Genomic DNA, 21,915 nt, shown 5'->3' with positions numbered 1-21,915 from the left:
GCGGGGCGGGGCCTGACGCGGCAGTGTCCGGTCCCGGCCCGCCTCTCTCCCGCCCCCTCCGCCGGGCCGGGCCGGGCCGCACGGCGGGGCCATAAAGCGGCAGCGGCGGCTGCTGGGGGTCGGCTCTATGCTGCTGTGCCCTGCCATGGTCGCGACCCGGCGCAGGTTGGCGGCGGGGCTGGGGCTGGCCGGGGCGGTCTGCGCCCTCCTGGGGGTCTCCCTGCTGCTGGTGGTGCCCATCATCGTGAGGGATCAGGTGGTGAAGGTCAGCGGGGCCGAGGGGCTTCTGGGGAAGCGGGAGGGGTGCGGGTTTAGTGCATGGGGAAGCTGGAGCCGGTGCACGGCAGGAGGCTGCTGCAGTGTGCTGGGGTGATGGTGTCGCAGAGTGGGGTGTGCTGGAGCTGATGTTTGGCTAGGGGTTTGCTGTGGGGCTGGTGCAAGGTGCCGGGGTGATGGTGGCGCAGAGTGGGGTGTGCTGGAGCTGATGTTTGGCTAGGGGTTTGCTGTGGGGCTGGTGCAAGGTGCCGGGGTGATGGTGGCGCAGAGTGGGGTGTGCTGGAGCTGGTGCATGGCAGGGGGCTGGGTATGGAGCTGGTGCAGGGTGCTGGGTGATGGTGGTGAGGAGTGAGGTGTGCTGTAGCTGATGTTTGACTGGGGGCTTGCTATAGGACTGGTGCAGCGTGGTGGTGGTGCGGAGCAGGGTGTGCTGGAACCAGGACTAGTGCGTGGGCACGTTCTCTTGCACAGCGTGCTCCAGCACAGTGTGAGGCAGATCAGCACCCGAGGGTTTCTGCTTCACTGTGGTCTCTGCAGCTCTGAGCAGCTTCACAGTACTGGAATGGGTAAATCCGGGCCTCCCATCCCTGTGAACATGCCTGGGCCAAATGGGCTCCCATCCCTGTTTAGAAAGAGGTTTTTGCATAGCCACAGTTGGCTGGGGGGGCATGGTGCTGGTTGTGCTGGACTGAGTTGCCAGGCAGGTTTGAGCATTTCTAGAGCACCAGCTCATTCTCCTGTCCATCCTGCCTTTATCTGCAGTGCTAGTTGTTCATTTCATATAGTTATGCAGCCTACCAGGCTCAGATGCATACTAGTGAGACCTTTTCCAAACTTGAAATGGGACAGATGAAGTGCTGGAGTGTTCTGAAGGAGCCTTGTGCATGGGGGGCAACCTCCAAGTCATCCTCTTGTAGAACAAAAACTTAGAGTTGCCTCTTGAAAACCTGTTTTACCAACAAGTGAGGTCCTGAGGCTTAAGTTGTTAAGCTGTGGATGAAGTTGTTGGTCTGCTCAGTAACTGCTGTGCAGTCTTGGGAACCAGCGCTCCTGTCCTCGCTGTCAGGGCACCACTTACCCTGCTGTAATTAACCAGTTGGCTCATTCCCACATTTAGCCAAACCTTTTTCCACCCTGCCCAAAGGAGATGTGCCCCCTGCCTGGGCATCTCTCCAAGCTTGTACCTACCTAGGTTAGCATCTGGAAGCATGCTTCTGATGAAAGAGTTGAATAAATAGGCCATAGCCAATATCTAGATGGCTGTGGTTACATGTGCTGCAAAGCCCCTGCTGAATATGAGCTTGTACTTGAGTGTATCTTCTGAAAGTGCTGCTGACTCTGCAAAGCCAGACAGTCCTGTGGCATAAGCAGTAAAAAAAATAATCCATGTTTGTCCAGTTTCATGGACATCAGAAGCTGGTTCCTGCAAAGAAAAGGTTGAATGGCCCCTACAGCAATGGCCTTTTTGGTGCAAAAAATGTTCTGCCCTCTTTTTAGCTAATCCTGATCCTTCCTACTTGATTAGCTAAATCCTAGTAACTTTCAATGAGGACAGAAGATGAGGAAAAGACCAACTGTCGTTTTTCCTCCCTTCATCTCTGCATGTTCAACATGAACCAAAATGGTCTTAAGCACTTATGAGGCTTAATGTGAAATGGAAATGTGATTATATCTAGGGTGGTGGGAAATATCCAGGACCTTAGTGAAACTCCTGGGTTAGTCTTCAGACTGGTGGGTAACAGGAATAGCTGGACATGCTAGTCCTGGCTTCCCAAGATCTGCATGGAGGATCAAGATTGTATGCCCTCACAGAAAAGCACTTAGTTGCAAAAAATACATAAATAAAAAATGTAGTTTGGGGGAATAACTTTGAGTAAAGTGTGCAGAGGAATGCAGAAAAGAGATGGAGAACTTGTAGCCCATCTCCTGCTTCTTTTGCAGAAACTGAATTTGCACTGGTAGCTGTTCTGGCAGCTGGGCTGCCCATGGCATTTGCCCTGCAAAACCTGGGAGCACTGCTTTTGTTGAGTGCCATGGACCTCTTAAGACAGGAACTTTAACGCAGTGAGACTGTGTCAACTTACCTGCCTGTCACTCAACATTTCTTCTCCACCTTGTAACTTGTACCGTCCTGCCTGAAAGAGAGGAGAAGCCAGCACTGTCTTTGCTGCTTTATGAGGTCTGAGGCTGAGGTTGCCCTTGCGCACAGCATGACTGCTCCTCTCAATCTGAAGAGGAAACCTCAACTCTCACTTTTACTGGACAGGGTGGCTGAAGCCTCCCTCCTGGAGAAGCAGGATTTGGACATCATTGATGGAGCTGCTGCTCCTCTGCTCCTGTCTGAAGGTGATAAGCAGTAGCCGGTTTCTTTCAGCTCTTTGGGAACAAAGAGCATCCTGGTCAGGGGGGATCAAACATCTCAGTGACACCTAAGTGAGTATTCTATTGTTACATCAAACATAAGACCAACAAGTAGCTTAATTCAAAGGCTACCCTGTTAAGCAGATCTTACTTGGCAACATCTGTGGAGTATGTAGAGCTGCTGTGCCCAGATGAAGATGGCTGAGAAAGGTAGCAGGGATGCAGCTGGGATCTGGGATTCTGAGTGGGAGCATGTTATATAAATAAGTGCATATGCAACGAGAGATACAGGGAGTGCAAGACAGAACAAGCAAGTAAAGAAAGGCAGATGTTGCTGTTCATGCTCTGCTAGGCACGCAGGAGTAAGGATTCTAAAGCAGGCTACGTAAAAACTTGTCCTATTTCTGTTGCTTTGCTGTATAATCCTTGGGGATGGCTGGATGTAGGCTCTCAGGCAGCAGCATTTGGGCATTGATGTGGAGATGGGAAAGGTTGCCAGGTGGGTTACCCTGGATTGTGGAGATGTCTGCTTGGGGGTTGGGCTTTGAGGACCTAGGTTTGAGTGAGGGCCTTGCAAAGCTCTGCTGCTCACAAGTGGCATGGCCTGGCCATGCAATGGCTAGGGAATGATGGGGCATTGTGAGGAAGCCTCCAGCAGCTTTCCTTCTCAGCCCACCATGGCAGCTAGTATGTGCACATTCAGATTGAGGTGCTTGTGGGGCTGCTGAGCTGCATGCTAATGCCCACACACCTTCACTAATGAGTGGATCAAAAGCACTTCTTTAAGCTGGCTGGTGTACTTAACCATGGCAAGGGTTTGTGCTTGCCAAGGATAAATGATTCCCAGAATGCTTTAAGAAAGGAACAGGCTGTTATCCTCCTTAAGACAGTGCCCAGGAGGCAGGGCAGGAGTGGAGACATATCCCAGATGCCAGCTCCTGGTCTGGGAAGCTGATGGGGGTTTAAGCTCTGCTCGGGCTCCGGAGGGCTCTTCCCATTGAACAGGCCAGCCCTGTGGAAACTGTGGCTGTGCATTGCCTCTGATCTGCCTTTGGACCAGCTGTTAGTCTCTGCAGGATGGCAGCTGAGGGGAAGCAAAGCTGTCCTGCACAATACTGCCTGGACACACCTGGGTCACCCTTCCAGTTCTCTCTGCATTTTGGGAATCTAGTAAGTTCTCCCTGCTAGTACCCAAACAGTTGTGTGGATGGCAGTGCCACCTCTCCAGCCCTTGCCTGCTTCTGGCTGTGTGGAGCTCCCAAACGCAGCAGGCAAGTGGAGACCTTGGGGACAGGGTAGTTTCTTCCAGGCAAGTCAAACACAGAGGGGTGTGAATAATTGAGTATTGGTTTCTTTAGTACAGAGTGAGGCTGCAGCACATCAAACGAGCTCTGAAATCCTGTGGGTAGGATCTGGAAAGCTGAGCCTTAATGAATAAGCCTGCAGACATCCTGTGGCATGAACTTGATGCTCCTGCATACATAAGAGTTGCTGGTTTAGAACTGGCTTGGTTTCAGCCTGCGTAACATGCTGCTTCCTCTGGAGACCTCTTGTTGGAACTGCTGTTTTGGCTGGGTCTGAAATGGAGCTGAGGGTGGATGTGCTCAGCTGCAGCCACTGAGCCCAAGACTTGTGTCTCTTTACTCTTTCTTGCAGAATGTGAGGATTGACCCCAAGAGCATCTCCTTCAGCATGTGGAAAGACATTCCTGTTCCTTTCTACATGTCAGTGTACTTCTTTGAAGTGCTGAACCCCAAACAGGTCCTCCAGGGAGAGAAGCCGATGCTGAGCCAGCGTGGACCCTACGTTTACAGGTTAGGTACCACTTGTGGTCCAGCTAGGCATGAGCCTGGCCACTGCTCTGCCTGCCAGGCTTCTGGCTGAGTCCTTTGGCACTACCATACTTGGTATGAGTCTAGTGATACAGGATTTTAAAGTGACCCAGAAGTGCTCTAATGGCTCACATCTTACTAAAGCCACAAATAGGACTTGTGGCTGCTGGAATAGTAAGGCTGGTCTGTGCTTTACTGAGTTGTAGAGCTTAGCCCTGTGCTGGGACTTATTGGGCAGACCTGGGCTGATACTGTCCAAACATAGAGGGTGTTGGTGTGGTGGTGGGCAACTCTCACCTTTAGAGCAGAGGTGTTTAATCTTCATTGTGCATTTAAGAGTCCAGCTCCAGTGTTGGAGTTACCTCAGTATCAATCTTTGTGAATTGGCCTAACACCTCTTACTCAACATGAAACCTAGAATCTGCCTAACATGAATGCTGTGGTCATGAAGCACTGAAATTTGGTCACGTCCACCTACAGCAGGGCTGGTTCTATCTGCCATGACTGAGGATGATGATTGAAGCCCCAGGTGCTTCCCTGGACCGCAGCAATCTGGTCTAGTGGAAGGTTTCTCTGCCCATTGGAGGGGAGCTGGAACCCAACCCAAGCCAGTGCCTTCCAACTCAAACCATTCTATGATTCTGTGAAACATGATGGTTGGTGTTGAGTAGGGTGTGTGAACCCACCCATAAATAGCAATATTCAGCACATTGGTGCCTACACATGTAGGCAGAGTTGGGTCAGCAGCCTAAGCAAGCTCATGTGGGGAGATTACTGGTTTAATCCAAAGCTGTTTGAGAAGTACTGGGGAGAAATCTGGCAGTATGTATATGCCCTTGTTTGCTCTGGGCTTGTCAGGTCACACCATAAGGCCGTGTGGATTCTGTATGTTGTGATCACATCAGTCACTTGGCTTGGGGAAAAGGCTTCACTTACAGTAAATAAGAATAAACAAAGGGGCAAAGCTTATTAGTGTCCTTGTGTTCCTGCTGAGCAAGATTAGTGCCCTTCCCTAATGTGGGCCATAAAACAGAGGCTCCACAATAAAGGACTTTGTTTTTGCTGGTGGGTTGAGCTGCAGCTCCTTCAGGAGCTGTAACAGGCTCATGATGTTGGGGACAACCTTGTGCTACTGTGGAGCATCATAGCCCCTTCTTGTCAGCTGGGAAGAGATGGTGTCTGCTGATTGCTGCAGAATCCCATCTGTCAGGGTACCTCACTGCCAGGCTGCCATCGTCTCCTGCTGGACCCTAACCCTGGTTGGGGTGTGAGGTTGGTGCCACCCGTTTCCCAGGATGCTGCATCCCCTGCTGTCCCATGGCTTCTTGCTGGAGTTTGGTCTTTGTCCACTGCTCTTCAGAAGCACACCCAGGCACAGCAGGAGCACTGCACTGGGGAAGGGTTCCCATGATCTCTCCCATCTCTTTGCAGAGAGTTCAGGATTAAAAACAATATCACGTTCCATGACAATGACACCGTTTCCTTCAGGGAGTACCGCCATCTCTTCTTCCAGCCGGACTTGTCCAATGGCACTGAAGATGACTACATCATAGTGCCAAACATTTTGATGATGGTAAGAACATGCTCCATGGATGGGCATCACTGGAGCTCTGACCTTGTGGGGGGAGGGTGATGATGCCAAGTGCTGACTTAAAGCTTGCTTTCTTGTAGAACTTAAGGCTAACCAAGCTGTGAGTTGGGTTAAGCTTTCTCTTTTCTGCAGTGTTTTGATTTCTAGGTGTTGGTTGTTGTGTTGAGCTGTTACCCTTCCAAAATCAGAGCCTGCAGAGGGGCTCTCAAAGTGGCCAGGCTTGAGTCTACAGCCTTGTCTAAGCATCCTTTGAGGAATTGTAGCCCTTGAGCCCTCAACTGATTTCTTCCCAAACTGGGGGTAAATGTTGAACCTCCGTTTGTCCAAAGGATTTTTTCCAGGGCCTGTAGAGTGGTGCAGCACAGAGACCTTGCTGAGCACTGAAGATGCGTTGTTGCTTCTTTACTAAAGGTTAGGCTCTCATCTGAGATTTCTTTCCTAGGGAGCAGCTGTGATGATGGAAAAGCTGCCAAACTTTGTGAAGATTTTAGTGAGTGGAGCCCTGGCTGGCCTGAAACAGGAGGCGTTCATGAACCGGACAGTGGGGGAGATCATGTGGGGATATGAAGACCCACTCATAGACACATTAAATATGTTTGTTCCTGGCCTGATCCCTTTCAAGGGCAAATTTGGCTTGTTTGTAGAGGTAAGTAAACTGTTGCTTGGTCTTGGGTGTGAGTGCTTGGGCTATCCTCCTCACAAACTGTTTGGAGCAGCCATGTGTGGATGGTGGTGGCCTTACACAGCCAACTTATTCCTGTCTTTAGGCAGAAAAATGTGTTAGAAGTGGTCACCAGCAACTACAATAGGTTAAAGTTCAGTAGCTTTGTGTGTGAAGCACTCCTAGAGCTGACAAAACATGCAAAGTCCTGAACATGTTGCAGTCTTGCTGTCTATAATGGATTAAAAATCAGTTTCTTCTCTGCAGGTTAACAACTCTGATTCAGGACTGTTCACGGTGAACACAGGCATGAAGGACATCAGTATAGTTCACATGGTGGATACATGGAATGGGCTAAAGAAGGTAAATCTTGAGCAGCAAACCTGTGATAGTGCTTTTGTGTCTCTGGGTTGTAGGTTTGAAAATAAGTTTCCACAGGGCTTCAACTGCTGCAATTTTTGTTGCAGCAAATTGCCAGAAGGCAGTTTTATGAGAATTAAGCTCAGCATATTGTAGGCTTGGACTCCTTTGAAGTCTTGTTGGAGCTGGTTGAAGTTCTCAACTCCTGTGGCCTGTGTTTAGGGCATTATTTTAAATGCCTTTGTTAAAGGGATGCTTATTCTTCCCTTGAGGAATTCCACTCCTAGCTAAAATCAGCTGAATCTGCAGATCAACCACAGCAGGACCACTCTGCACAGGAGGAGCTTGTCCTAATTTTTCCATGAATTAGGCAGAGATCTGAATGGGAGAGATCTTGAAAGCTCTTCAGTGCTGCTATCTCAAGCTGCAATGGAAACAGCATAGAGTGGTGTATGTCCCATGCAGGGATGGAAGCCAACTCTGTAGCAAGCTCCTCCTTCTGAGCTCTTTTGTCTCCATCTGTCACGCAGGTCAACTACTGGCGGAGCGAGGAGTGCAACATGATCAACGGCACCTCAGGGGAGATGTGGCCACCCTTCATGTCCCCAACGTCCCTGGAGTTCTACAGCCCTGATGCCTGCAGGTGAGGCCACAGCTTCCAGCTTGTCCTCATGCAGGTGGCAGGAGGTGCAGTGGTCATCCTATGCACACAGAGTACCTGTGCAGTGACACAGAGGACTTGTGACTCATTTCTGCAGCTGAAGTTCATCTGCAACTCAGTGTTGCAATGTCTGAACTTTGCAAGCAGTGCAGTTGTCTAATAAGCAGCATCTTGTGGCATTCATAAATACCTTCCAGATCACAGGGTAGGTCTAACTTGCCCCTGTTGAATCAGTAGAAAACCACCAGTCTAGATAAAATGCAGGAAGCAAAAGGGAGAAGTAAGAGTTGGCAGAAGGAAATGGAGCTATAGCTGTGGAACTATTTCAGCTGACTAAATGCTTGCAGAAGTGTTGTAGGGGAGGTATTATGCCACTATTTCCAGGCTGCTGCTTTTGTTTTGTTTTGTTTTGTTTGGCTGCTGAGTTTGTTCACTGCTGCGCCTGCCTGTCCTGTGTGAGATACCCTGACCTGAGCTGATCGTACAGAGGTTAAAGTACCCTGCAGAGTCTGCTTGTGGGAAAACTCCCTGAGGCCAGGAGGGAGGCCCCCAGCTTGGGGAAGATAATGTTAATTCAGGCTTTGTAGATAGTGGTGCAAAACAAGCAAGTGTTTGTGTTGAATTAAGAACAATGACCTCGTCAGCTGAGCCAAGTATTAGTGCAGGAATTCCTCTACACAAGGGACATCAGCAAATACAAAAACGACCCAGAGCCAAGGACTTGCAAGTTTACCAATATTCAAAGTTTAAATACACACAGAAATCTTCTAGGGAACAGACTATGTTTCCAGGCAAGGCATAAAGCAAAGTGGAGGAAACCAAGCATAGTTTCTTGTGGTGCAGGGGCCTCTGTGCTGGAAGGTGAACACAGCCAAGAGATGTGCACCTACATGCTGAATATACCCTGAATCCCCCTCCTTTGGTCCTGGTGTCAGAAGGAAGCTGTGGGAATAAGCATCCCCTTGGCCTGCCCAGGCTGTGTGCCGCATTGAGAGTCCCATTGGAGTGTGAAAGGAGCGAACCTTTCTCCTGGAAACTTGCATATGTCCTGGCCAACTGGTAGCTATAAAGCAGCACAATATCACTAGCCTATTATATTAAGGGAAATGTCTTGCTGCCTAACATGGCAAAATTTTCCATCCCCCTGTCAGCCCACATGCTGGAGCTGTGCTGCAAAAGGCTTGTATTCAGTATCCATCCTCAGTGACAGCACCTTGGAGCACAGGCTTGCACAAAGAGGGTATTATCTCTTGGAGAGCAGCCCTGGGGATTACTACATGCCTTTAAACAAATCTCATCTGGATACTGCAAACAGACTTGTAAGCCTGTGGTTTCTCTCCATAACTAGTTCTGACCAATCCTTTATTTGTGCTTAAAACATGGAAAGCAAGTGGCTTAAATACTCATTCTCCATCTGAAGCACTGCTCTGAGTGTTTATCTGGATCTCAAAGTCTAAGTTACATTGCAGCTTCATCTTATCCAGGGAAGATAAGAGCCCAATTCTGTTCTGGGAACCTGTTTGCTAATCCTGATCCTTCTCCACTGAAACTCTGTTCCAGATCCCTGACACTGGTGTATGAGCAGTCTGGAAATTTCAAGGGTGTGCCCACCTATCGCTTCGTGGCACCAAAAACTCTCTTTGCCAACGGCACAGACTATCCACCCAATGAAGGCTTCTGCCCCTGCTTGCAGTCTGGCATCCAGAACGTCAGTACCTGTAGGCTAAGTAAGTCATCTCCTCTCCAGGCTCTCCCAGCTGTACCACTATAAAACTGAGGGGATGTATCAGAGCTTGGCTGACTGGGCAGCCAGCTCTGCTGGAGTGGTAAGAGGTGCTGGCAGCATCTGCATGCACAGCATTCTGGCTGGGACTCCCATAGGCATCTCAGCAAGGAGGGAAGATAACCCAGCAATAGTGGGAATGCCCAAGGATGTGATGGGAGCATCAGGTACCACGGACTGAGGAGCAAGGGTAGGAAGAGGCAGGCCACAAAACTGCCAAATTAAATGTTAACTTTGGACATTGAGTGTAGATTGTGCAGGAGTGAAAATTCAGACCCAGTGTCCTAACCTGTGCCTGGGTACAGCAGGTTATCATGGCATTGTGTAGAGCTTGGTGGCAGAGGATGGCTTCAGCACTGGGTCTTACCCCTCCCAGAGCAATGACATAACTGCAGGGAGGGAATAAGTGTAAAAGCCTGTTCAGAATGAATGCTGCAGTGGCTTAGAAACCTCAACAAAGTCTGCTGATGTGTTTCGACGAGCTGAAGGTGTTTTCCTCTCATCCAGATGCACCAATGTTCCTTTCCCATCCTCACTTCTACAATGCTGACCCAACCCTGGTGAGCGCTGTTGGAGGCCTCCACCCCAGCAAGGAGCAGCATGCGCTCTTCCTTGATGTGCACCCGGTGAGTGAACCTGACAGGGCCTTGGTCTTGCCTTGCCCTGGGAGTCCAGCTCAGGTGGTGGGGGGAACTTGTCACCAGCTGTGTGGTGACTGCCTTCTGCTTTTGTGGCATTGATTTGAGCAGGTTCCATAGTGCAAAGACTGGCAAGGACATCTGCAGATAAAAATGTCAAAGCCATACACTAATTGACTAATTAGTCTGATTTCTAGAGAATTGCAGAACTAATGATAAGCATAATTGTTGTGATAAGCACAATCAATTCTTTCCACTGACTCAGGTCTATAACACCAGGAGGTGTATCTAGCAGCAGCCCAGATACACCCCACAGCTGCAAACACTTACTGCCACAAGAGCTGACTGGGGAAGTCTGAAGACCACACTGAAGCTGTCACCACCATTTTTGGGTTGTCTTCTTCTAACCTCTCAGTCTGTCCATCTAACTAGCTATTGTGTTATACTTCTCACATAGCTAGAGTGTAAGGGTGAAGTCACCACTCCAGAGGTGACAAGTTGAGTGTCCTAAGCCATCATTGTCCCAGCTGTTGATGGGGAGGGGACTTTGGGATCTTCTACCCACGGCCTGTGTTGTGTAGTGGTCAGAGCTTTCAAACTTTCAGTGATACTTGCTTGAGCAAGAAACCAATTTTCCTCGTGCAGTAAGGTAAGCTGTGCTTGTTATGTAGGTATTGGGTTCTCTCTGCTTTTCTTATCACAGTTATGAAAATCTAATTAAGTTTATTACAGTATCAAACATCTGCTGATAACAGTACAGTGAATTGTATTCTTATCTAGCTGCAGCCTGCTGAGTACAAACAGAGGGAATCCAATATAAACTTTATGTCTTTAATGTGTTACAAAACTGCAGTGTCATGAGAAGCCAGTGCCTCAATGGGTGTCAACAAGACCAGCTCTGCAGTGTGGTGTCCTTGTGTGGAGTGCTGCTGGACAGCAATGTCTATTGGTTCCTAGTTATAAGAAATGTTTTGTCCTTTGTCTGCATCAGTCTTTGCATTGGTGTTTCCATCCTGCTGTTAGTAGGATGAACAACAGAAGAGGCTTATGTGGCTTCAGAAAAGGTGCTACTAGAACACCCTGCCTAGGGAGTCACTTAGGTTGCATATACTACTTGGTAGTTAGAACTTGCTTCTGTTCAGACCTGCAAGCCCTGGCTCACACAGTGCCTTCCTGGCTTTTGCTGTCTGCTCACTGAATGTGTGCTGCCCTCTGCAGCAGTCACATGTCTTCAGGTTAGCTTTATGCCTTGAGACCACCCCAAGGGAGCTGCTTCCTTCTGGATGCTGCTGTGTGCACCAGTCTCACCAGTTCGTGAGCATTCAGATGAAGGGGACAGCCTCCCCACTGCCATAGGGACAGTGCTGTGCCTCTATGAGCAGTCAATCCCAGAGCCTGGGGGACAGTGCCTGGTTGCCTGATGTTTGTGCTTTGGTGGAAACCCCAGCCACACTCATCTTACATGGTGACTACAGTGGATCTCTGGATGAGGCAATCCATTGTTCTGGAAGGTGGCACCCAGATCAGCTGTGATGGAAGGCAGAGGGTTGCTCTTCTACGAAGCTTTCCAGACAAACATTTGCTTTACTGATGAACTGGTTGGTCTCATCCCATGCAGATGACAGGCATCCCCATGAATTGCTCCATCAAGCTCCAGCTGAACCTCTACATAAAGGAGGTGTCCGGTATAATGTAAGTAGTCACTTTTTAGAGACTTCTATCTCCCTTCTTTGAGCAGGGAGTTCTGCTGATCCTGGGATGACTGCAGAGTTTACTTTCCCCTGAGATGCAGTGGCTTTAACAGCAGTTGTCATGGTGGCTGGAGCCAGCTGGCACCTGTGGTGAAGTGTCAGCTGTTCAGTGACCTTAAGCGTGTGCCTGCTTGTTGGCTTGGCTTCTGCAGCGTTCCTGCCTCTCACCCCACCGGCCAGTGAGCAGTCTGCTCCTCCTGGTGAGGTGCAGGAGAGCTTCACCTGCCCCGTGCAGCAGCTCAGAAGGTGTTGCATCCAACATGGAGAAGCAGAACACATTCTCTCTACAGGGCTGATGTCATTGTATAGATGTTCAATTCACCCCAAGCACAGCTTCCAGGACAAGATGTAAGCAGGTGAAGACATTCATTATGTGATACAGCAAAGTTAGTCAGTCAGAAGGCACATGTGTCACATCTTAATTGCTTATTTTCTACTGGCATGCATGTAATTAAGGCATACAATAGGCTAAAAGAACAGAACAATATTTTAACACATCCAACCAAATTCTGCTTAATTTCTTCTCCTCAGTCACATGATGCTTACATTCTTTTCTGAGTCAAAGACTAAACATAACCTTCTCTAATTTGAACAAAGGCAAATCTTCCCCATAGCCTTCCAAAGCTATCCAAAACCAGCCTTCGCCTACAGGCTGACAGATTAAGCCTGTGTCCAGAAAGAGGCTTTCAGCTCTGTGAAAGCAAACAGTAACAAAGCTGTGTGCTGCCACATGTTAAATACCCACAGGGGTGGGAGCATGCTCTTGCTGCTTTGACACCCTCTGGTACCCAAGCAGGTGACTGAGGTGTCTTGGAGCTGCATGGAGTTTAACATTCCAGTTCACTGAGTTCATGTCCCTGGAGTCCAGACTTGGGATAGCACATGCTGCTGTTGTCAGGCAGTTCAGCAGGAATGGGAGCATAAGCTTTGCTCTTGCATGAAAGATCCAAGTTGGACCGGGTCCCTCAAGGGGAGGAGCAGTTCACTGAAGCAGTAGGAGTTGCTATCTCCTTACACACTGGTTCCTGGCCACTGTCAGTCTGTCAGGCCTGTTCCTTTAGGAAGAGATCTGGCACTAGTTGTAGCCTGATCAACCAGAGATCTAAGTGTGTATTTCTTTTTCTTTTCTCCTTCTCCCCATCCAGTCAAACAGGGAAGATTAAACCAGTGGTCCTGCCACTTCTGTGGTTTGCAGAGGTGAGCTGCCTTCCTTGACCTGATTCTGCAGAGCTTTTCCTATGGGAGGGGGGAGCTGCTTCCTCAGTGCTGGGGAAATGCCACTTTGGATAAAGCTTTAAGCCAGACAGACTAATTATGCACCAACAGAAGGCTTTCCAACACTTGGCTCTGTCATTAATCCCCCCTGAGCTGCACAAGCCCTGCACTATACTGAGTAAACCTCTGGCTCTGTCCTAGATGTGGGGTTAAATAGGGCCCAGAACAGAGCTGCCAGCATCCCTGTGTGAATGTGGGTCAGGGAATGCAATCTTCAGCTGTGTGCATGCCCAGCTGCCTGCAGCTATTCAGGAAAAGCTTTTAGCCTGACTGAATCCTGCATAAATTCCATCATCTTTGTGGGAGAGGAGTTGAGTAAGCAGCTGGTGTGTCTCAGCTCTGGATGGGAGGGAAATGCCAGTGACCACTTTGCTTTTTTGAACAGAGTGGATCCATCGAAGGTTCAGTTCTTAAGCAGTTTTACACCAACCTGGTGCTGATCCCATCCTTGCTGGACTACCTGCAGTATATCATCCTTGGGCTGAGTGTCCCACTCATTATCTCAGCAGCTGTACTCATGGCAATGAGTCAGGTAAGAGCTTGTAGATGCCTGATGGGAAGTGCTCTTAGTCAAATCAAACTTAATCAGTTGATGCAGATTGGGCTGACAATCTAACACTCCTGAGGAAACATTGGCTGATGCATTGAACCATGTCCAAATGGGGCCATGTGCCAGCACACAGCAGGAGGACCTCCTCAGCCATGCAGAAATTGGGCTGCAAATAGAGAACATAAAAGCATTTCTGGCCTTCTCCATGCACAAGTGATGGAAGTGAGTTCCTGTCAGAGGAGGTATTTTCTCACCTCATCCAGCTAATGCAAGAACAAGCCTAGTTCATCAACCCAGCCTCCACAGAAAGCAGCAGGGCTGTGCCATTGCACAGACCTATGCACCTCTGGGGGGCCCCAGCAGTTTTCTAATCTGAACAGAGCCTTCTCCAGGGGATTGAGCTTCTTAAATGCAGCTTGTTCACAAATGAAGTGAATTTGCTGTGTTCTTGCAGAAGAGGCATGGGCACACATACTGAATTCTGTCTTTCCCTGGAAACTCGTTTGTCTCTTCTGCAAACTACTCCAAAGAGCTCTGGAAGTAAAACCCTCAGGTCCTTTGTGGATCTGGGGTTATTGAGAAGCAAAGACCTTTGAAGCCTGCTGGCAGCTGGGCAGAAGTTGGCCTGTGATGGGGCAGGCAGTGAGGGTGCCTGGCTGGCATACAAGTCTCATCTGAGCTGTAAGGACAGAGTACAAACCAGCTAAAACACTTGATGGAGAGCTGTGGTTCTGGCTGTAAAACATTCATCTGATAACACTAAGCTCTTTAAAAGCTTTAGCTCTTGAAGTAAAGACCTAGCTCCCTGCCCGAGCCTATATCAAAGGAAGCTTAGTTAGTTTTGCACTGTAGTCAAACAGCTTGAGCTGGCTCTAAAGCTGCAGAAGTGAAGAGGCCTCTTGTGGGGATGAAAAGGCAATGCTTGGGATGAGAGTGGGCAAATGGGGGGGCACGTGCAAGGGACTGCTTTTGCTGAAGCTGCTGTGACTGCCTGTGCTGAAACACCACAGCAAACCCACTTTAAATAGCAGCAGGGTTCTAGGGGTATCATGTAATTGGATTTTAACCAAGCCTACAACTGCTTAATTGACTTAAACACATGATTCCAAATCCCCTTGTTCCTCTATCCACTTCCCCGAAGAGTGGGAGTGATGCTGGGGCCAAGGGCTCAGCAGTAAACCCTTACTGTACCCCCGAGGTAGTCAGGCTTTGTGTCCTGAAGCTCTTGGCTTCCATAAATGCAAGTGGGCACTGGCCAGCAGGTTTCACTTCTGTACACGTCTGAAAAATGTCAGTATTTGCTGGGAAAGCTAGTTAGAAGAACTTACACAGCCCTGGGCTGGCATTTCCTCATCCTGCTTTGTGCAGGTCTTAAGTTCCTGGTATCAAAGAGCCTTAACCATGACAGAAAGGGTGCGAAAGAAAAGCTGGATTTCAAATTGGCTCAAGTGAACTGAGGATCTGCTTGTGAAATATCCCAAACCCAGCTGTAAGCCACCTGTATTTGGGTGCTCAGCCAAATACCCCCTGAAGTGCTACAACTAGAAATCAACTGCGAGAAGTGCCTGACTACCTGGAAAGCAATTGAACAGCATCAGTGACCCTAGATATCTCCAAGGAAGTTGTACAACAACACATGTAAGTCTGCCTGATGAATAGATAAGAGCAGAAACTGGAAGACAGCAATTTGCAGCCAAGGTGTGTTCCTCATTTGATTAAAGTGTTGCTGATCTAGTGATGATTGCTGAATCACCAACAGTCCTCCCTCTTGAAGTTACAGGCTGTCAGATGGGACACTGGGCAGGGGCATTGTCCACACCTTCACATGTCTACCAGTGTGAAGATCTTCCCTGAACCCAGCTCCTCCCTGGAGTACCTTGTGTGCCTCTGGCTTCTGGAGGGAGCAGTGTGGTCTAAAGCAAGTCTAGATGATGTCCTGTGAAACACTTAAATCATAGTCTAGGTTAAAATCATAGTCTAGGTTAGAGTGGAGCCAGTTTGAAATGCATCTGTTGGACCTGCAGCTCTAAACAAATTAGGCATAAACCAAGCCCAGGTGCAGCATCATAGCTGTCCTCTGCTAATGGGGCCTAAAGCCTGTGGGCTGACACATTTATAAGGCAAACAGACTAGTTTAAAACTGGCTTAACACTGACCAAAAATCTTAAATAGGACTTAGTTTAACCTAAATTTTTCAATCTTTATTAATAACTAGATTCTAGTTAAACAGTGATTTGAAATCTCCTAAAATTGGAACCTTCATGGAATTTATGTCCAAGTGCACCATAAACTAGCCTGATTGTCTTTTAGGAAAAATGCTCTTTATTTTGGAGTAGCAATAAAAAGAACTCAAACAGTAATAAGGCCAACCAGGCCACCTCTGCCAAAAAGCTGCCTCCGGTTAAGGGGACGGTGTTGCAGGAAGCCAGACTGTAGGTGGGTACCCGGCCAAGGTAATGCACTTTTCTCTCATCCTGATTTGATTAAACTTTGCTTTAAACCAATCAAATGGAAACATCTACTCTCCATATCCTCCAGACACGCCCTCTTGGCAAGCTTTCACATAATGATGTTGGCTAATGGCCTTAGATGTTTTAATACTCACACTCAACCATGCTGCAAGCACGTGTTCTTATTGTTTCTCCTGGTGTACCTGAAGTGCAGCCCTAATAATATCAGCAGGGAACAGGGTGAGAAGTAGGATTGGTGTGAGGAAACACTTTCCTTGCCTATTGATCCTTCTCCAAGTGTTTGAAAGCGAGAGGTAAGTGTTTGAATGAGTATAAACTTCTGTGGATAATGGAGGTAGTCAACTGGTGGGTGTCACTCTCCTCCTGGATGCACCAAGACTTGAGGGAAAGGCTTTCAGGAGGGAATTTCTGATGTATGAAATATCTGGGTTTGTATTACAGGATCACAAAATCTCTGAATCATTGAAATTGGAAGGGAGCTGTGGAGGTCATCTAATCTACCCACCCTGTGCAAGCAGGGTCATCTAGAGCTGGTTGCCCAGGACCATGTCCAGATGTCTCTTAATCTCTCCAAGGATGGAGATACCCCCAACCTCACTTGGCAACTTGTTCAAGTTTTTTACAGTTTCCATGGTTTAAAAGTGTATTTCCCAATGTTCAGATAGAGCTTGTCTCTGCCCACTGGCTCTTGTCCTGTCCTATGGATGCCACGGAGAAGAGCCTGGCTCTGTATTTACATCCTCCCTTCAGATACTTGTATACATTGATAAGATCCCCCCAGAGCAGTCTCTTCTCTGGGCTAAACAGTTCCAACTCTCTTGGCCTTTGCTCATAAAAGAGATGCTCCACTCCCTTAATCATTTTAGGGGCCCTTTGCTCGACTCTTCCCAGTAGTTCCATCTCTCTTGTCCTGGGAAGCCAGGAAATGGACTCAGTATTCCATGTGTAGCCTCATCAGTAGAAGGGGAAGTATCGTCTCCTTCAGCCTGCTGGAAACACTCCTAACACAGCCTAGAAGACAGCTGCCTTTGCTACACAGATGTCCTGCTGGCTCATATTCAAGTTTGTGTCCACCAGGAACCTTGGTCCTTGTCTGCCATACTCCTTAAGGGTTAGGTGACCCTCACCAGGTGCTGGTACATGGGATTGTTCCTCTCTAGGTGGAAGACTCGTGCGGTACCTGCTGGCCCATTTCTCTACCCTGTTGAGGTCCTTCGGGACACAGTGTGACACTTAGGTGTTTCATTCACTCCACCAATTATGTGCCATCAGCAAGTTTGCAGATCAATAATAAAGATATTAAACAGGACTGGACCCAGTATTGAGCCCTGGTGTACGCTATAGTTACTGGTGTCCATCTAGATTTCTTGCCACTTCTCATGAGCCTCTGGGCCTGGCTGTTCAACCTCACTGCTCATCAAGCCACTACTTCATAGCTTCTCCACAAGGTTCATATGGGAAACAGTGTTGTAAGCCTTACTGAAGTCCAGGCATTCAATATCCACTGCTCTGCCCTATGATGATAGAATAAAATAAACCAGGTTGGAAGAGACCTTCAAGATCATCACGTCCAACCCATCATCCAACACCATCTAATCAACTAAAATGATGGAGTCAGTCGCTTAAACATAGAAGTTTATCAGATTGGTCATGCAAGATTTCCCCTTGGTGAAGCCATATTGACTCCCTGATGATTTTCTTGTCCTTCATGTGGCTGAGAGTGCTTTCTTGGATTAGGTATTCCATCACTTTTCCAAAGATTGAAGGGAAGCTGACTAGTCTGTAGTTCCCCAGGTCTTCCTTCTTGAACTTCTTGCTTTCCTCCAGTCTTTGGGTACCTCACTTTTTGGACTTACTTCTTTCGGTCTTTGGGCACCTCACTTCTGGAGTTTGCTTTCCTCCAGTCTTTGGGCACCTCTCCCAGTTGCCAGGATTGTTAAAAGGTTATGGGGAATGGCCTTACTGTGAGTATAAGCCACCTCCCTCAGCTCTGCATCTAATCAACGTCCCTGGATTTATATATGCCTAGGCTGATTAAATATTTTCTGACTACATTCTTTCTCCACAAAGGGTATGTCTTCCTTCCTTCAGCCTTTCCTGTGGTCTCTGGGCTCATTTGCCTCATTCAGCAACAAGTTCACATGTTCCCTAGTCTTTCTTTTCTGCTTTTAGAAGTCTTCTTACTTCTATAAGTATCTGTGTACTTATAGAAGCTTTTCTCATGGTCTCTGACATCCCTGGCCAGATTCCATTCCAGCTGAGCTTTGGCTTTCCTGACTTCATCCCTGCATGCTGGGAGAGTCCCCCTGTATTCCTGCCAGGCTGCTTGTCCTTACTTCCACCTTCTGTAGGCTTCCTTTTTGCATTTGACTTTGGCTTGGAACTTCTTGTTCATCTGCATAGCCCTGCTAGTTTTTTAACTGACTTGGGATGCTTGTTGAGATGGACCACTCTTAAGCACAGAGGAGGTGATTCTTGAATATCAATCATTTTTCTGCCCTGACTATATCCCCCAACCTGAGGTCTGTAGTCACTTTCCATTTGGTCCGGGTGTTATGCTTGGTGCCTGCACAGAAGCAGTGGGTAATAGTCAAAGGGTTGGATAAACCTGACAGTCCCTCCCCAATGCCCCAAATCCAGATCCTCAACAAGCAGCAAATGTCTGTAGATACCTAGTCAGATGAGCAGATGGGTGCCTCTGTCCCCAGCAGCAGGGAGTGAACCACTGCTGTCACTCACTGCTTCCTCATGGGGGTCTTGTATGACTTGGGGTTAGGAGGGGGGCCCGCATGATTTGCTTGAAAGCATATTTGGCTCCTCTTCAACTTTGAGGGTAGTGAACATACTTCATAGTTGTAAGCCTTTGGGTGGAGCAGGAGTCTTCAGAAGACACGAGCTTCCATCCTTCAGCTTCCATCCTGCACCTTCCCTAGAGGTTGCACTTCCATTATACTAGGGATGGGTGCTGCCTATGTCTCTACTGCAGCTGGGATCTGGGGGTCTTCAAGCTGTCGTGTCTGCAAGAAGTCACTGTCCATCTGCCCTGCATTTTCTCTGATGCTGTGCAGCATGCTGACTTTGTTCTGTAGCTCTTCCACTTAGTGACACTGCTCTTCAGGCTGAGCGTTCCAGGGGTGTCTCAATTGTAGATGGGAAGAAATGGAAATTTTGGTAGGGGAAGAGATGCAAAAATCTTCAAGAAAAGGTTCTTGGCCACGTGGAAGTCCAAGAGGTTTGGGGCGTGTGTGCCCCAAGCGGGGATGTGGTGATACCTGTGCACGGTAGGTGCGCCTGGTGGCACTGCCAAGTGCGTGGCTGTAACCACTGTCCTCTCCTCTTCAGGAAACCACCATCGAGAAGAGCCCATGCCACCCCACCCCACAGAGCAAAGCACGCCCCATCTCTGAGACCACCCCGCTCCTACACGACGCTGAGACGCTGAGCCAGGACAGTGCCGAAGCCTGAGCCACCGGCCCTGCTACACTGCCTGCCAGGACACGTCAGTGCTGGGGGTGAGGCCCGAGAGGTCTCTGGAAGGTGAAGCCATCCTGGGCAACTCAGTGGAGACCCTGCACGCCATGGCAAAGCCGCAGGACAGTACAGTTGCACCGGCACTCCCACACCAGGGAAGGAGAGACCTCCTCCAGACACCCAAACACAGTGTTCAAGAACCTTCGTCCACACGGGGCTGACTGCTGCCACAGCCCCAGTCTCCTCATGGGGCAGCAGGAATAAAGACCATCCCTGGCTGATGTGAGAAGTTATTTTGTAATATAAGCCTGCCTGTTGCTGGGGATAAAAGGCACTTTAAGAGGAACCTTAAAATAAATGGGGTTTGTGTAAGTAGTGCTGATGGGATTCAGTGATCTTTTTAAAAGCCAACCATTCATCTCACACCAGTGGGGCTTGCTAGCCTGAAGCCACTTGGGGTTTTATTGCCTCTTGATGTGACTGGGCTACACCACAGATCAGCTCTGTGTGCTCTCACTTCAGTGATGGCTCTTCCCAAGGTACATGGGGTCGCTGCAGCTTTTGCATCTGCTGGAGAGCACAGTGGTGACTTTCATGGCCCCCGTTCTGTAGGACCCAGTTCTGTGCCATGACCTTGGGCTCCAGTGCAGCATTAGCCCTTTTAGCCTCTCCTTGCCTTAGGTGACTGTGTGAGATGAGCCTTGCCAAAAAAGTTACTAGTACAGCTGGCTTGTCACTCAGCTACTGACAGTTGTCCCTGCTGCTGGTCATGCACCCTTGTGCTGGAGGCCATTGCATCACTCTGGCCCATGCTGCCTGCAGGCAGGAAGGGAGCTGGCAGAAGCTCGGCTGTGACCTTGAGTACTAACAACGATACTTGTGCTTCTGAGCTGGAGGCAGCTGGGTGCAATCATGAAAGGGCTGATGGCCTTAGAAGAGTTTGATTCAAATACTGCAGATTTCTGAAATGATGTCTTGGGGGGTCTGGGCCTGGCTGTTAAACTGGGGGTAGATGGTCTGGGGTCACTCCTTAGTGGGAAAGAAGCCCAAAGCCCAGGGATATTATTGGCTAGCTGCCACTCAGTCCCACACCAACAGCTACCACACTTGCCTTCCCTGTTTCCCACCATGAGCCAAAGTACACCTTGGGAAAATGAAAGGGGACAGGGCTGGTGCCTCTGGCAAGGACAAAACAGAGTTGGGGGAGCCACTGGTCACTCTTGGACCAGAGGACCTGTTGTACTCCATATGGCATGAATACTGCTGAAGTCTGGAAGCGGTTGCAATAGTCTAGGACAGCCCTGTGACCTACCAGTGGAGTAAGCAATACTCTTCCTGTCACACTCTGTCCCTCTTACTGGACATGCAGAGTGCAGGAGCTAAAACTGACACTGGCAGTTTTAGCCTGCCTGGCCATATCCCCAGTGCTGCAGCTGAGTTTTGGCTTGTTTACTGGAAGCAGCTGTGATATAGCCCAGGTCACCAGGTAAAAGGGTAGCAACTACCCAAAACTTGGTCCATAGGCTGGATTTGCCCAGATGCCCAAAGCATGTATCACAGGTAGGACAGGACTAGCCAAGCCTCTTCTTGTGGCCAGTATGTTTAGATTATTTCTGTGGCATTAGTCCTCACATTGAGGGTGATGCTCAAACTGCAGCTGTAAACACTCTCCAGCCTTGATTCCAAAATTACCCACCAAAAGAACCTGCAGCCTCAGCACATAGTGACTGAAGCAGGAACAAGGCACTGTCTCAAGGCACTGTAGGACACATCTCAGGGTCATTAAGGTTGGAAAAGATCTCTAAGGTAAGTCCAACCATCATTGTATCTATCAAGTTACACACAGTTGAGATGGCGAGACAATCAGTAAAGCTAAGGTAGATCCAGGAGCACTGCCCTTGGGCTCAGCTGCTGGAGGCTCCAGTGACATACTGGTGCTGATGGCTTTTGTACAGGTGAGAACAAATAAAACACTGCAGTACAGGTTGCTGTGCCAGCCTTAGTTTTGGTCTTTGCAGGAAAGTACGTTGCAAAAACCTCGTCTTTTTAATGCAGATCTACCTGCTACAGCCAGGCTCTGTGGGGGGGAGGTCCCTGGCTGCCCAGGGAGGTATAGCTGGGTGCAGGGGGCCTCTGGGTGCTACTCGAGGGTGGGGGGATTAGCTGGTGTGCAGAGGAGGTTCCTGCTGCCCGGGGAGGTGGGGTAGCTGGGGTACAGGGGGGACCCTGGCTGG

At 48.9% G+C, this 21,915-nt stretch overlaps 1 protein-coding gene across 2 annotated transcripts; it reads left to right on the top strand.

Moving 5' to 3' along the window:
* Positions 1–70: 70 nt before the first annotated feature.
* On the top strand, positions 71–20,043 carry SCARB1 (scavenger receptor class B member 1). 2 transcript variants are annotated; one of them, XM_054173045.1, is made up of 12 exons: positions 71–265; positions 4,294–4,451; positions 5,901–6,042; positions 6,503–6,706; positions 6,989–7,084; positions 7,612–7,724; positions 9,303–9,469; positions 10,033–10,151; positions 11,782–11,855; positions 13,060–13,111; positions 13,575–13,721; positions 19,553–20,043. In XM_054173045.1, exons 1-12 carry the CDS (start codon positions 128–130, stop codon positions 19,673–19,675), a joined length of 1,533 nt encoding a protein of 510 aa, XP_054029020.1. In that variant the 5' UTR covers positions 71–127; the 3' UTR covers positions 19,676–20,043. The 2 variants fall into 2 exon arrangements, with proteins under 2 accessions (XP_054029020.1, XP_054029019.1); XM_054173044.1 differs by lacking the exon at positions 19,553–20,043 and adding an exon at positions 16,050–17,161.
* The last annotated feature ends 1,872 nt before the right edge of the window (positions 20,044–21,915 follow it).

The sequence above is a fragment of the Dryobates pubescens genome, chromosome 25, assembly GCF_014839835.1.
Source record: "Dryobates pubescens isolate bDryPub1 chromosome 25, bDryPub1.pri, whole genome shotgun sequence".
NCBI classification, from domain to species: Eukaryota; Metazoa; Chordata; class Aves; order Piciformes; family Picidae; genus Dryobates; species Dryobates pubescens.
The sequence above is the reverse complement of the archived record's forward strand: the minus strand, read 5'-3'. Positions and strand labels throughout refer to the sequence as shown.

Bases quoted from the DNA above. Each gene is read 5' to 3' on its own strand.
- SCARB1 (XM_054173044.1), top strand. From the start codon at position 128: ATGCTGCTGTGCCCTGCCATGGTCGCGACCCGGCGCAGGTTGGCGGCG. The intron at 4,452-5,900 runs GTTAGGTACCAC...ATCTCTTTGCAG, and splicing joins CGTGGACCCTACGTTTACAG to AGAGTTCAGGATTAAAAACA. The intron at 10,152-11,781 runs GTGAGTGAACCT...CATCCCATGCAG, and splicing joins TCTTCCTTGATGTGCACCCG to ATGACAGGCATCCCCATGAA.